The sequence below is a fragment of the Corythoichthys intestinalis genome, chromosome 1, assembly GCF_030265065.1.
Source record: "Corythoichthys intestinalis isolate RoL2023-P3 chromosome 1, ASM3026506v1, whole genome shotgun sequence".
Classification (NCBI taxonomy): Eukaryota; Metazoa; Chordata; class Actinopteri; order Syngnathiformes; family Syngnathidae; genus Corythoichthys; species Corythoichthys intestinalis.
Window position 1 is genome coordinate 32,055,666 of NC_080395.1, and position 16,086 is coordinate 32,071,751.

The 16,086-nt window shown below is 37.7% G+C and overlaps 2 protein-coding genes across 3 annotated transcripts in view; both read right to left on the bottom strand.

The window, feature by feature from the left end:
- The window catches only part of zgc:123258 (uncharacterized protein LOC641502 homolog), a 28,672-nt gene extending 26,596 nt beyond the window's left edge, over window positions 1–2,076 (bottom strand). For both annotated transcript variants that reach the window (XM_057846648.1, XM_057846639.1), the window contains exons 1-2: window positions 1,871–2,076; window positions 173–283 (exon numbers count right to left, since the gene is read on the bottom strand). In XM_057846648.1, the coding sequence (XP_057702631.1) occupies window positions 173–283; window positions 1,871–1,924 (165 nt within the window). In that variant the 5' untranslated portion in view covers window positions 1,925–2,076. The remainder of the gene's footprint in view (window positions 1–172; window positions 284–1,870) is intronic.
- Window positions 2,077–3,950: 1,874 nt separating this feature from the next.
- Window positions 3,951–16,086, bottom strand: ddias (DNA damage-induced apoptosis suppressor). Its single transcript, XM_057837960.1, has 5 exons — window positions 15,731–16,086; window positions 15,453–15,614; window positions 8,716–8,824; window positions 8,320–8,627; window positions 3,951–8,200 (listed from the first exon to the last, which is right to left on the bottom strand). Exons 1-5 carry the CDS (start codon window positions 15,850–15,852, stop codon window positions 7,153–7,155), a joined length of 1,749 nt encoding a protein of 582 aa, XP_057693943.1. The 5' UTR covers window positions 15,853–16,086; the 3' UTR covers window positions 3,951–7,152.

The following is a 16,086-nucleotide window of genomic DNA, read 5'->3' on the forward strand; positions in this document are numbered from 1 at the left end:
CATATAAAGCCATGGACACCTGAGAATTATAGTCAGGTGCAGCGTATAAATGGATTTTCTCTAAAAATGTTGTGAAATTTGGGAGGAGTATAACCAGATGTGCCCTCTAGTACGGAAATTATGGTATGTATTTTCATTTGAGTCAGCATAATTTAAAAAGTGAGAATCTTACAGCTCCATCGAGGGTTTTCGACAGGGGGGTCCATGAGTTATTGTTAACGATGCAGAAATCCTGTTCTGTGCTTCCACTTGAAATATGAAGAATAGCTTCTTGGCAGTTTATCTGTGACAAAGAATGCAAAAAAAAAAAAAAAAAAAAGTCAACCAAAATCATTCATTGAATTTCATAAAGTGATAACCTACAGAAGTACGACTGAGAAATTCTTGTTGTTTTATCATTTACACATGTGCTCAAATGTGCTAGTGCCCCTCTTTTAAATCCACAGCCAGACATGTGCCGATTACCGTTTCAAAGTATACCGTGGTATTAGGCATATGCCGGTATGAGATTTTGACAGTACGATAACCGTGAGCAAAAATACCGCAGTTTCACGGTATTGCATTTATAGCTCCAAAATGTGTTATTTTGAGATGTATGGGTTAAAATAAATAAATAAATACAAAAATTTTTCATTAAACAGGATTTTTGTAAAACATGTTTGCGGGGGAGTGGCTGCCGAGGAGGCAATACCTCCAATATGATTTCACATTTATACAAAATTAAAGGTTAGTAAACACTGTCATGAACGTTTCCCACCAGCTACCAGAGTTAACTCCAGCGCGTTTAGTGTGTCTAGCAGTGGTAAGATGTGGTGCTTTTTCTCTCTGGCAACTGTCTGTGTTGAGAAAGAGAGTGTGGGTATCATGTAAACATGATACGAGTCATACACACTTTTTATGGAAAATAATTCAATTATTTTTTTATGATGGTAATAATGTTGAGCTATGGCTGTGGTTTTAGGCTATTTAGAATATTTTGGTTGAAGTGGCGCTACAGTGAAATTAAAGACAAGCCACACATTCGACATATTTACGTAATGTTTTTTTTTTTTTTGCTTTTAACCAAGAATCGAGACTGTTTTACGTCCATATCTATAAAGAATTCAGGGATTTAAGCATTTATTCACAAGAATTTCAATGTAAAAAGCTTGTTCTTGTGGACTTGTGGTAAGGCGGCGCCACAGTGAACTTAAAGACGAGCCGCACATTTGACATATTCACGTAAAATAAATGCTACCAGCACTTTTTTTTTTTTGTTGCTTTTAACCAAGAGTTGAGACTGTTTTACGTCCATATCGATAAAGAATTCAGGGATTTAAGCATTTATTCACAAGAATTTCCAACGAAAAAAGCTCTTTGTCTGGGTTTCCACTTGGTCAGCTTTCACGGCTCCGCGCCCCGTCAATTACATTGTGAAGTCTATGAATACAGTATAATACTTTCACATAAAGGTTTCATAGAAGTTGTGGCCTAATAACGATTGAGTTAACCAAACAGTTCTAAAACATTAAACGTAAAAGCGGTTTGTATACAGAAGAAATTTACTGGATTTAAAAGGGTAACATTGAGTAGTTTAAACATTTGATTTGGCGATTCCCATATTTGGAGAAACAAGTACAGTTGAAACAGTACTTCTTTGTTTCGTTTTACTAAAAAGTCCCTATGAGTTAATAATGCTGTAAGCTTTTTTTCTTACCTTGCTTGCATCTCAAATAATGTATAAGCGTTAATAATTAAGACGAGTTTTACGCTTTTTCGTCATCATTATATACATATTGACGTCCTATTTTGGCAATCACAATATGGAAATGGACAGATTTCTCAGTTTAGCCCATTCGGCCACCACTTTTGTTTCCTTTCCCACACCTACCTGAGACGTCAGGACGGTAACCAACAAGATCCCATATATGGCAGCTTTATCCATTTCGCGGTCTGCAAACTTTTCACTGTAGTATCAACAAACTGCCGACTTTGTTGGACATTTGGGTGCGTTCAATCCTTTTGTAAACGGCGTCACTCTACGAAGTTCTGAGCTATCATAACACTTCCGGTGTTGGTCTCGTGTCACGTGACTTGCCGAGCCAATGATGAGCCTGTCATAGGAACTCCAAAAAGGTAAAGCAACTACAAACACTGAGAATAGATTCATTTACCCAGCCTATTCCCTACCACTTTCAAGAAAAGTGATCAAATCAATAAATCAGGCCAATTTTAACTACATTTGGAATCCTTTTTGAAAAACCAAAATAATTTGTGGTTTCACATTTCAAACAACATTTTTAAACAGTGAGGAGGTGTTGAGATGTAATTTTGACCTTTAAAAAATTCCCATAAAACTACACCAGTGCTGCAACGATTAATCGATTAACTCGAGTATTCGATTAGAAAAAAAATATTCGAATTAAATTTTGCTGCCTCGAGTATTCGTTTCATTTAAGTGGCGTTGTAATTGTTTGTTTTCAAAGTATTTGCCTTTAGTTTTATTGATTTGGGTGGATATACTACCCTCTAGTCTGCCTCATTTCACATGGCTGAATCCAGCTGCCCCCTGTTAAGACCAACACAAACTAGGTTTTTGTTTGAGCTAATGTTTTTTTTAATGCATTCGTAATTTAGTTTGAGCCTTTTTTTGTGGAAACATGTGTTTGAACTGTTTGTTAAGAGCATTGTAAAAAAAAAAAAAAAAAAAAAAGTTGGTATTAAATAGCATTTAACTAGCGGGCTTTTGCTATGTAAGTTAGCCAATTGTTCTTTTTTTGCACAAATATCCTCATTTATTTATTTGTTTATACCGTTTGAGGCTCAGGTCAGGTATTTCAATTTATGTTCCTTATCCGATTACTCGATTATTCGAACTAACTACTGCATCGATTAATCAACTACTAAAATAATCGATACCTGCAGCCCTACTATACACTCATGTGAAAACATTAGGAAACCCCATGAGATATTCAGTTCTTTAGGAAGAAATGGTCACATAATCTTCATCTCTGGATAAGAAAGTGATTTAATTGCAGGTAGACAACAAAAATTAACATTGTTTTACTCATTAAACTAAATATATCAACAAAAATGCATATTCTAACTGAGGAAAAAGTTAGGACACCCTACCACCTAATAGGTAGTGTTACCCCCTTTAGCTGAAATAACTTCAGTGACACACTTTTTGTAGCCATCTACCCAGTGACGTCGTTAGGGGTGTTTTAGGGGGGCTTCAGCCCCCCTTAAATACTCTTAAGCCCCCTTAAATATTATTATTTTTTTAAATTAAAAAAAAAAAAAAAACATTACAAAAAATGCTGACATATTCACCGTTGAAGTTGCCAGAATATTATATATATGTTTAAATCAATAATCATATAACCTTTCATTATTAACTTCAATATGATCACAAATCTATCACTTTTCCCTTACTTCATAGAGTAAGGTAGAGCGCCCCTTCAGTACGTCGCTATCCAATCCATTCCACTTGTCTTGTTCATATAGAGAACGCCCAAATCTCTGAAAACCCAGTCCACGTTTTCCCTGTGACCTAGCTAGGAGTTGGTACTACATAGTCTGTCTCTGCGCGCGTCTTTTATCTTTGTTGTTTTGCAGTCAAAAGTTACATCCCAGCTCTAAAATAATGCTGCTACTTAGCTGCCGCTCACTAGTTAGTCTGAAATGCATTGCGAAGGTCCTAGTAGAGTTAAGTGTGCACTCTTGTTACCACTATCTTTGGGGTAACTTCTTTCTGGAGCATCAGCTGTGTTTCTCAATTTACGCAGATGAGTACAGGAGCTGAGCTAATTCACGTATGATTATCATCAGTGGATAGTCATAATGATACACTAATAATAATCACTCTACTACCTTTATTGACCTGTAACAGTCAGAGCAGAGGAGCAAAGACGGTGACAGGGGAGAGACCTCTACTTAAAAGGTAAGTAGGAGAGTAATGATTAGAAAGTGGAGAAAGCCAAGAAGATGATTACACAGTATATAGTATACATATTCTTATTCTTTTGAAATCCCTTACCAGACTCATAAGCGTATACAATATTCTTTCTGAAGGCTTCAGACAGCTCCTTTGAGCTCAACATGGTGTTTTCTCTCACTTCAACAGTCAGGGGCACACCAAACTAGATGTGAGGTTTAAATATGGCAAGCCTCTTTCAAAACACTGGCTAATGATGCTCTAATCATGTGCACCTTATGTGACACCCGTGTGGGATTTTAGCCATTTTAAGTGCGACTGAATGTGGGGGTGTCGTATTTTATTCCTCAACAGAAATTGCATTTATTTAAAATTTCATTTTACAGAAAATAACGTTTTGTTTAATTGTTTAGTTCTATTACTTGAATCTCTCAAGATTGTTAAAATTGATATTAAATATCCATATGACCAAATATGTTAGAAAACACACAGGCTTCCATCGGGTGTTCTAATTTTTTCACATGACTGTATGTACAATCAACAGGTTCTTCATTATTAGAGAATGGTCTATAAACACAATTTCAGTCCCCACACTACCCCATTATGGGACTATTGATATATTCTGTTAAAAAAATAAATCATTGCTTTATCAAAAATGGATAGAGAGAGAAATTTGGTCCATAATGCACCTCTTGGATGATTCTGGAAACGTTGCATCTTTTGAAAGCCTCTGTTCCAAATATAATTGGATTGACAAAAAGCAGTATGGAAATCTTATTAAACCAATACCCCAGTCGAATATTAAAATGTCATAATTTGTTTCAAATGAAGCTGGGATCAACACTTCCTTTGTTTTTGTTAAATGGTCACAATATCAATGATTCTAATTGACTCAATGTCAAAATTCGACAAATTTTTGTGGACGAAATGTACTCGTTTTCTGCAAAGAGAAAACTATTACAATTATTACAATTACTATTACAGTTATGCAATTTTTTTTCAAAGAAAGATTTTAAAATTATGAGATTGAAATTCTTTCAGTTCCCAATTTCACCAAAAGCAAAGGAAGTTCATTATAAAATAGTTAACAGTGTGTCAGAATTCTTAATTTGGACCACAACAACTGTATTTTTTGTGATGAAGACATTGAAACGACTGACCATTTATTTTTTTAATGTTAACTTGTGAATGCTTTTAGGGAAGATTTGTATGACAGGTTATTTACTAAATTGTCCAATCTCTCTAGCGTCACAAAAGAATGTTTTATATGGAATCTCTGTGTTAGATTCATCGCATGACCTAGCCATCAATACAATTGTAATTCTTGGTAAATTTTTCATACATAAGAATAAATCTATTCCAAATTTTAATATTTTTCACAAAGAACTATGTAATTATTTTTCTTCCTTGAAATATATGAAGGGGGGAAAATGCTTTCAAACTGTGTAGCATTGTTGAGGAGCTTCAATTAGCTGATGGACCCTAAATTTCTCCTTATTTTTTTATTAGTATTATTTATACATGGCGGAAAAGTTCTGCGCAGACCTCGAATTTGGCCAAATTTCAAAATTGTCCTATATGCATGTGTTTTCATTGGAAAGCTTGAAATATCCATTTTCTGGGGGAAGAATTTTTTTTTTGAAAAACAGGGCATTTAAAAAATAAAAAAAAATTAAACCCCTAAACCCTAAATTGAGTTTACAGCATGAGAGCATAATTAAAGACACCATGATTTTAATGATATTATCGCGTACTTACCTTGTTTTGAACCAAAAATTCTGTGTAGCATGTCTCACCGAGTCTAAATACACAGCAGTGAATGGCCATAGCCGGACTTTTGGGAGATTTTATGTGTGAAACACGGTAATATAACAAGGATCGCAATGCAGAAATCGCAGACATAATAGAGTGGTCGAGATTTTCTTTTTCAAATATTTACCCTTTTAAACGTTGAAACAAAAGTGGTTGCGCGCTGTCTGTAAAAGGGGGTCTCCGGGGTAAAACAGAGAAATTAAAAATAGTTTGGTGGCTTAATGTGCCATGAAACTGCGATGGCAGTATATAGACGTTGTTCTATCAAACAACAGTTATTTTGTCTTAAATTAGTTTATTTTAAAGAGGGTGCAAGAGCAGAAACCGCTTTTTCAGCCTTGTCTGTGTTTTCCGCCATATACATGTATTATATACATGTATTATATATATATATATTTATATATATATATATGTTTTCTCTCTACTTATTTGATTTTTTTAATTACATTTATTATGTGATTGTAATTTCTGATGTTCGAATCATGATTATTCCCTAGGCTTGTCTGTTATGTTTAAAATTGGACAACAATGTACCATGCCATTTATGTTGTACTGTTTATGTGGATGTATAATAATAAAAATAACAATAATAATAAAAAAAAAAAGTACAAACACTAACACCATTTTTAGCAATTTGAAATCAAAATGGGGGGCTGGTTGACCACAGATTGACCTATAAAATAACTTAACATCTCAAAAACGATAGCAGCACAAACAAATGACAAATTTTCTATAAATTTACATTTGATGGGGAGTCAACTTTGCAGAGGTAGTTCACACTTGTCTTTATTCTTCTTTTTCAAAATACAGTATTATTAATTTATTTATGTTAAGTTTTTGGTTTTTTTTTTTTTAACTCAGCATTAGTTATATTTTCATTGATCATGGCTTTTTTTAATTAAAAAAATTGGGGAAAAAATGCTAATGTATTACTATTTAAATGTTTGACCCCCCCCACCCCCCAAATGGATCCTTCATTTTATTTGAAATGATTTATGCATATAGCCCATCGCAAAATACGTGCCGGAAACACTAACACTACATCTGGATATTAAATGTGGGCCGCATATTATTGCAATTATTACCGCTGCAAAAAAATTGTCCCGTGGGCTACAATTGGTCCGTGGGTAACAAGTTTGAGACCTCTGTCCTATATGAATGTAATAAAGAAAGTCCTATATGAATGAAATAAAGAAAATGATTCATTCATGCAGCTGAATTAGCAGCAGCTTGTGGAAAATTTACAAAAAAATAAGGCCGATTTAATTATGTTGTGTTGCGCTCCTTTCACTCACACACGTTTACTACTTAAAACATGGCCATTTTTATAGGATGAAAAGTGCAGTGTGCATATAAATAAATATTCATTGATTTTCTAGAGTTAAAACAAGCTTAGAGGCTCCACAATACGATGCTGACCATTGCTAAAGGAATAAATCTCTGGACCAATCACATTCTTTGTCCATAAATAAGGATCCATTCACTGTTACGCCATCTATAGTGTGATCATACAGTGTGTTTCTATCAGGTTCAGAAACATCACGCTGCTCTGTTTGTGTTAAATGTGGCAGCATTTTTTCTTTAGAGCGGTCAATTTCCACCTTGAGTTCAGCAGGAATGGGAGGGACAATGACAGAGTTGTCCTCTGATTGGCTAAGAGGCACATCACAAAAACTCCATTCATGTTCAGGTGTTGTCTTCCCGATCAGAATATTTCGCTGGATCACAAGATGGTGCTTCCTGAATCGTCTTTTAGAGGTGTTTCTAGTATGTCTAGTAGTGGACAAAGAATGTGAAGAGGAGGAAGGGCGTGTCCTACAAATGGGAGTGGACTGACAGGATGGAATGAAGTCACACTGCGGATAATCCCTGTGAGTTATCATGTCACAAGAAGGCACGTCAGGATCATTGACTCTCTTGATGCACTTTTGAAGCCTCGGACGCTTAACGTCGTCATCATGTGGATTTGTCGAGCTTACGCCAAACAGGTCCAAAGAACAATTATAGACTTCTTCACATTCTTCAGTTGGCACACTTGTGATTGTGACATCTGTTGAATTCTTGCCTACTGGCACCTTTTTGTTACTGGTACTAGCAGGAATGCATTCGTTTGTATTGTACTTATCCTCCTCATTCAAAAATGCGCTCAGACTCTCAGAAAAAGGAAAATCCTCCCACACTAAAGATCGTGAGACGAGCGAATCATCTGGTTGTTTGGAGTCTTGACACGTGGACACCCGTGGAATGAAATGGTTCAAGATGGATGCGCTCCTGACATTTCTACCTGGTGAGCAGAAAGAAAATGGCGGTGTGTCAAAGAAAGTGTTCCGCCTTTGCTCTTTGTCGGTGGATTTATTATCATCGCAAACAGCACGGTTTTCTTCCTCCTCTTGTTCGGCAGATGACGTCACAAGCCCCAGTGATTGTTGCCATGGCGGCGTGGGAGTGAGGCTGCCTTCGTCGTGCTGCGATCTACGAGGGAGAACAAATATGACTGGAATAATCGTTTATAATTTGCATGAATGCTCACACCTTTCCAACATGTACTACTTCTAAATACTTCAATCTCGTCAGTATTATTAACTGAATACCTTTGCAAAGAGTGGGGAAAGAGTCGTGAGAGTGTAATGTTATTGAAGCTCCTGGCTGGTGAATTTTGAGGAATCCATGGCAGAGTTGTCAAGATCCTCCTGGATTCGTGAAGCTCGTCAGATTCCAGCTGACGACGTTCTTCTGTTTTACAAAGGATAGCTTGATAGTAGCTGAGGACAGAGCGGACTTCCTGGCCTGTTGCTTTCGGGAATATTAGCTGAGTTGCAGTAAACTGTGCCATGTCTTTGCTAGCAGAAGCACCTGGATTATAATCTCTTGACCATGGGCAATTTTGTGAATCGGTCACCTGCAGAGCAAGGAGAAGAGGGGCAATGTTAAAAACATATTGAGGAAAACATGACTACCATAGTTTTAATACTCAGTTTACGACACACCTTTATTCCGAAGACAAGATGTCTGCTGACAAAACAATTCTCGACGGCCCTCACTAGGAATTTGGATCGGAGGGATTTTTCAGATGCCCCATCAGAGTTCTCCAATAACCTGTTAAATCACAAATACAAGGTTGACACACGAATAAAATAAATAAATGATAATACAATTACATAAAAAAAAACAAGACAGTTATGTTGCAGTTGATTAAATGCAGTGTTGTTAATAACTGCGTTAGAATATAACGGCGTTACTAACGGCGTTATTTTCTTCAGTAGTGAGTAATCTAATTAATTACTGTTCTCATCTTGGCAACGCCGTTACCGAGGCGGGAAAGGCGTGTGTTACTATGCACTACGATGTTTGTGACTGAAGCGAGAAAAGTCTGAAAAAGACAGACTCACAGAGACGAGAGAGCAGAGCAGGAGTGAGGAGAAGGCAAGGGAGTGTGACACCTTTGCAAACGCGATGCTACTATGCTAGATGGCTCCAATAATACCTGACTGTAGCCGATAGCCTACAAACTACGCCAACATGATGCTTCGATAGATATCACATATATACTAGATGCAAATGACAGACACGGCGGCATTAGCAACGTGTATAATAAAGAATCAGATGCGTTGGTAAACAGCCACCATCTTAAAGAGTAGAAGGCTCTGTTGTAGAGAACCTTCCTACCGAACCTATGTAACTTTTGATCTAAAATGCTCCTAAATCAGCAAAACTTAACTTAAATATCTTTAAATGATGAAACAGTTTTAAAACTTACACATGTCGAAAACAAACAGAAGGGAACTAATGCAATAGTGGGAGCAATTTTACCAACTTTAACGGTTGATTCACAACATAAAATGACTTCCACACGTAACAAAGGTTACTACTATCTAGTTATCGCAATATCCGCAATACCCCTGTGTCTAGTTAAATTTAGGGTAAAGAATTGGGCTAGGGCCAATTGTCCCAAAAACCCTTTAAACTTTTGAGAAAAAAAAAACAACATTAAAATTATCACCAGTTACTTTGCCAAGTAACTAACTACTCTTACATTCAGGTAACTGAGTTACTAACGCAATTATTTTGTGGGAGAAGTAATTTGTAACTGTAATTAATTACTTTTATAAAGTAAGATTAAAAACACTGATTAAATGTCCATCGACTTGAACAGATGACTCTGAGGATTAATTTGAAAAGAATTTGTTAGATTTTTATGCCGATTATAACTAAAATTGGCATTCTGCTTCCAAAATTGCAGATACTTTTGCCCATTTTTTCTTCACTCCTTACATATTTATTATGTTGTTACAATTTGCACACAATTATAATTACAGTAGCTATATCCTTTGTAAAAACATAGTTTCAAATAAACATTGCAGTCATGCCTGTTTTTTTTCTTAATTCATTGTATGTCAAAATTTGAAAATGTTTATGACTATTTTTTGGTCATTTAACCTGACGTCCACATATGGGGACATTGCATTTAAGGTCATGTAGGCTGTAATATTAAAAGTTGGTATCCAGTATTTTGGTCTAATGTGATGTCCACATACTGTATGTGGAAGCCACGTCTCAATATTTACATTATTTTAAAAAATATATTTTGTAGAGCTGTCCCGATTAGTCGACGTCATTGACGATGTAAATGCGTCAACGAGCACACCATCCCGTTGACGGGTAATAAAGGGTTGAAAAAAAACATGCGTGGAAAGTTGAGAATGGCGGACGCTCGGGATTCAAGCGGGACAAACCCAAAAAAGCGCACCAGACCGACCAAAGCATTGACTTATTTCAATGAAACAAAGGAGGGTACACTGTCGCGTGCCAGGCTTGCATACCACGGCAGCACGTCGCCGTGAATGAACACCTGAAGCGCCGTGACCCAGGTATAATTTTGGAAAACGACAGGAGACAACAAGCTGGCGGATCGTAAGTCCATATGACATTTTTTATTGAAGTTGCCTTTATGTGGGTTGTACGACAGTGTATTAGGGGCTAAGGTAGCCGAATAAGCAGCTACGTGCTTTACGTAGTGCGTTGCCACCTCCGTTAAAATCAACAAAATTGAAAGCATCTTGTGTTTTAGAACCGGTTTTACAAATAAGGAAATCCTTATTATTTTTTTTCATCTACATCAGACATGTCCAAAGTCCGGCCCGGGGGCCAAATGCGGCCCGTGGTCAAATTTCATCCGGCCCCCAGCCTCTGTCATAAAATCAATAACGTCTGACCCGCACACAGACTTAATAAATTGGTCAGCAGTACTGCTACCAGAATATGAAGTAGCTTCCACACTAAATGCTAAATGTGCTCAAGTGTGTATTCAATAAAGGCAATATTAAGTGCACATCAAACTACACTTTCACAAATATTACTTAAGGCACTGCAAACGGTTATTATTTAAACTTAAAATCATCCAGCTCTTCTTTCAACGGCCGTTTTTCTTCCAAAAGGTTGGTTATCATGTCTTGCCTTGGTTTACACAACACGCAGACTGGTGGTTGGTCCATGTCTGTGTGGCAACATGACAAGGTGGCTGGTCCATGCCTGTGTGCATTGCAGGAGGAGAGGGTGGCCGGTCCATGTCTGTCAGTGTGGCAACATGACAAGGTTGCTGGTCCATGCCTGTGTGCATTGCAGGAGGAGAGGGTGGCTGGTCCGAATTGGATCGTGTGGCAGCAGGAGGTGGTGGCCAGGCCTGTCTGTGTCTTCGATGCCTCTGAAATCTTGCCTTATCTGTCACTTGCACTTCACCGTGGCCCAACCGCAATGACGGTTTCCAATCTGGGTGGTTCTCTAGCATTTCATAAGATGGCTTACCTGTAAACAATGCAAGAACAAGCAACACGGAGAAAACATCAGTCTGTGACCACAGATGTACAAATTTTTATTTGCAGAAAATGTAGCTAGTATACAAATTATTTGCCATACTCTCACGTCAACATATTACAGCTTTTTTATTTAGAAAACAACAGGAATTATGTCTTATGAAGCATTTCTGAACACAATGCACATGTACACAAGCTAATTGTTTGGCTGGAGCAATAGGTGACTACAGGCCGACTTAGGGAATGAAGTTACCGAAATTTGCGTAGACAATGAAATTAACTTACCGGAGTGGAAGTGCATAGAGCAAACTCTGTGTGTAACTGTACAATCAAACGTTATGTCCTTTCTTCTGATCGAAGCCACCCATGCCATTCTTCGACTTTTGGTAAGTTCAGATATGAGCTTTGCCTCGCCTTTTCTCCATGTAGGGATCCGGAAGAAGCTCAATGGAGTTCCGTCGATCTGTACATTCTCCTTTCCGTTCGATCGGTTGTTGCAATTCTTTACCGCACAATCATTTCCAACCATTTTTAAAGAGCGACCTGTGTGGAAATTCCTCACTGTTTATTTTTCCCGGGGTTCTGACATGAACTTCCTGCTTCCAATATGGCGATAGGGGCGGAAACCTCACGAGTGCCACGTCATACACCAGCGTAATAGAGAGACTGAAACAATGACATTTTGCGGCTCTCTTCGTCGTGTTTTCCTGGTTCTGAATAATTCCCCCACAATGGGCTGAATAGTAAAACCGATGAGCCCATTCGCCCGCTGATGTCATCCACCTGTTGGGGACGCTAGAGCCCCTCTGCTAGATCCCTATAATGGTAGGCATGGCTAACCAGCAATATTAAAAGACTAATTTCTCGTCATCTGCGCTTTGCTAAATTGTTGTATACTGTATAGTCGAATCGTCTCAAAATATGATTCTAATTCACATAGTAATGCTTATTAATAGAGATGATCGATCGGGTCCGATCACGTCATTTTCAAAGTATCAGAATCGGCAAAAAATATTGGACATGCCTTTTTTTAATATATATTATTTTTTAAATTAAATCGTTTTCTAATTGTATTTAACGTTACAGACATAATATGTTACACTTATCCAGAGTAGGGATGGGAATTGATAGGATTTTTACGATTCCGATTCCATTATCGATATTGCTTAACGATCCGATTCTTTATCGATTCTCTTATCGATTCTAATTTGGGGAAAAAGAAGAACAAATGTTTTGATTGGCATCGAGTTTGTTTAATCAGAAGTCACAACCTTACAAACAACGAGATCAAAAGAGGCCCAAAGCCTCAATGTTAACTGTGGCAATAAGTGGCAAATACACAAGAATGTAACATTTTACTGAAACATTTATCTAATAGAAATAAAAAATATTGGTATATATTGGCACGTAGGTTGTTGTTCTGCCTTTGGCAATATGTGTTAAAGCAGGGGTCCCCAAACTTTTTCCTGTGAGGGCCACATAACTTTTCCCTTCTCTGATGACGGGCCGGGGTCAGTTTGTAACAGAAAAAGTGTGACGATTGCAGAAGTGCATAAATGTAAAAAATTATTGTTTTTCAGAAAGCCACAATCAAATAACCCTTTCTGGATTCTTCACGGAATGAAAGTAAATAAAAGAAAAATAATAATATAATATAATAATAATAATAATAATAATTAATAATAAAAACACTATTAATTAAATAGATAATAACCAAATAACCCTCTCTGAATTCTTCAAGGAAAAGGCCAGGAAATAAATAACACGATTGAGAAAAAAAAAAAATTCAAAATGGCCGGACCAAATGTGGAGGCGGGCCGTATTTGGGCCGCGGGCCGCAGTTTGGGGGCTACTGGGTTAACGTGTATTATTTACCATTACATTGAAATGCATGCCTTTTAGTTTTTGTGGCGCTTACACGCTCAAGTGGGGGCGCCCTTGCGCTTCCTCACGCGAAGAACGCGCTCACATGAAGAAGAGCGCGCTTACACCCGAAGAAGAAATGCCGCATCCAAGCCAGTGAGCGAGTTAGTGAGAGAGGGAAACACTTCTACGAGCCTACGTTCTTTGTTAATGTTAATATCTACAGAGGCAACGCCTGTATGTATCATCTTTTGTGTTGTTGTTGTTGTGTTTCCACTCGCGATCGGACACTTGAATCCAGGTGTGTAGCGGTTTGAACGATGTGCTAATGCTAGCGAATGAATGCTAACCATTTGTCATTACTGTTATTAGCAGCTAATCATCGCTGATTTACGTTGATGCAAACCTGTTTGTTATTGGGGACGAAATTGATTTGTTTCATTTCTATTCTTAGTTTCACTCTTCAAGTGATGGTTGAATAAAGTCAGCAAATTATACCAACATCTTCTGCATCGTCATTTGGGAGTTTAGCTAGCTGTATAGCCAGGACTGAGCCTTAGCCTCTGTGAGGACAGCGCAGTCGTATTCCCTCCCGATGCAGTTATCTCCACCTTGCAATGACTGCAAGTCGCTTTGTTGTAATTTTTCCTCGTGAAGTGAAGACACACTTTTGAGCGTTTGAACCTACGTGCTGTCATTGTTATGTTTATGGCTGCAATGCTCGTGCTTACCCGTCGTAACCTTTCATTTTCACACTCTTTCCTGGTGAAGTGTAGTCAAACTTTGGAGTGAGTGGTTCTTGGCGCCATGCTAGTTTGATGCGTCTGGACAACAAGTCACATCACGACGCAATACGCGTCTTTAGGAATCGTTAAAGGGATCGTTAAGGCTTTTTCATTGTGATGTCGAGGCCTCGAAACACTCGGAACCGGTTCCGAATTGGAATCGGATTTCGATTCCCATCCCTAATCCAGTGTCTTTAGTTTAGGTTTAAGGTAGGGTTATCAAATTTATTCCGTTAACGGCGGTAATTAATTTTTTAAAAAATGTATCACGTTAAAATATTTAACGCAATTAATGAATGCGCTGCACGACCCACTCACGCATTGTCGCGCTCAATCTGTAATCGCTCAGTTTTATCTATACAGAGAGCTAAAAGGCAGTGTAAAATGAGTAGAGTGAATTTTGGCAGCCTTTGGAGCCTTGTTTTCAATGGCTAAAGCCTTACAATCCCTCTCCCTACGATTAGAAATATCGTGGAAAGCAATGTGGGGAAGCAAGGTAGTAATTGATCTTTTTCTTAACACACGATTTTATTTCCCAACGCAGAGAAGATATATCAATTGGTAGCACTAAGCACAGTCATGGTTGCACTTCCCATCATGCATTTGGGCATGGCTACAGTATCATTTACTGAAAGCTCAACAAATACACTAGATGGCAATATTTAGTCACAATATACAAAGTCACATTTATCCTTTAAGAATTATAAGTCTTTCTATCGGTGGATCCCTCTCACAGAAAGAATGTTAATAATGTAAATGCCATCTTGAGGATTTATTGTCATAATAAACAAATACAGTACGTATGTTGAATGTATATATTCGTCCGAGTTTTATTCATTTTTTTCTTAATGCATTGGCAAAATGTATATGATCGGGAAAAATTATCGGGAATGAATGGAATTGAATCGGGAGCAAAAAGAAAAAAGCAATCGGATCGGGAAATATCGGGCTCGACAGATACTCAAACTAAAACGATCGGGATCGGATGGGGAGCAAAAAAACATGATCGGAACAACCCTACTATTTAACTTTTTCTTCTCCTATCGTATGCACTTTAAGCACTGCATTTTCCCGTTTTTTCCTAGATGATAAAGATCCTTTAGTCAAAGTCATTTTGCAGTCCGTATAAAAAAAATTGTAAAAACAGCTGGCTTAATGAAACAGAAACTGTTCCTTAGATAACTTGAGCATTTTGAGTAAAAAGCATTACTACCACTAAATCAACTCAAAGAACTTTTGCTTGAATCCTCTTTTACATCTTCTCACCTTTGAAACTGAGTAGCAGGCATGCCAAAGAAGGGGTTAAGGCAGCTGCCAAACACTGTGACTCCAAATATGCTCATGTCCCTTGTCACCAACAGGGAAAGACGGTATCTGTGCTCCAGATGATCTCTCACACAGCTGTAAGCACACTTGGAACATTTGGATCTACGGAAGAATTAGAAGGATGTACACGTGTAATACACACAATACTTCATATTAAGAGTTAGGAGAAATGATACTTCTCCAATGCAATCAATAGATTTTTTTTTTGCAACCTTTACCTCGTCGTGTCCTGGGGCTCCTCATCCATTCTGCAGAAGCAGTCTTTACAGCATGGATAAAAAACGCAGGAATCTTGTAAAGACAGTACGGTACACTCCACCAGAGCTCGTCGAACCGACATGTTATCCGCCAGCGGTTTAAATTTACCGCAAAGTGGAAATGAGACGCTCGGTTAGAAGCTAGCATGCTAACGTCGTGGAGTAAACACCCTGAACATGTTACTTTGGATGAGTTTACTTCTGCGACATAAATGAAGTCAGAATTCCATAAGCGATTGAATGGTTTAAAAGCAAAAACAGTGTTTCGACCATTTTTGCCTAATTATTTTCGTTGAGTGAGTTTTCTTCTTCGTGTT

Bases quoted from the DNA above. Each gene is read 5' to 3' on its own strand.
- ddias (XM_057837960.1), bottom strand. From the start codon at position 15,852: ATGTCGGTTCGACGAGCTCTGGTGGAGTGTACCGTACTGTCTTTACAA. The intron at 15,615-15,730 runs GTAAAGGTTGCA...ATTCTTCCGTAG, and splicing joins GAGCCCCAGGACACGACGAG to ATCCAAATGTTCCAAGTGTG. The intron at 8,628-8,715 runs GTGTGTCGTAAA...CTTGCTCTGCAG, and splicing joins ATCTTGTCTTCGGAATAAAG to GTGACCGATTCACAAAATTG.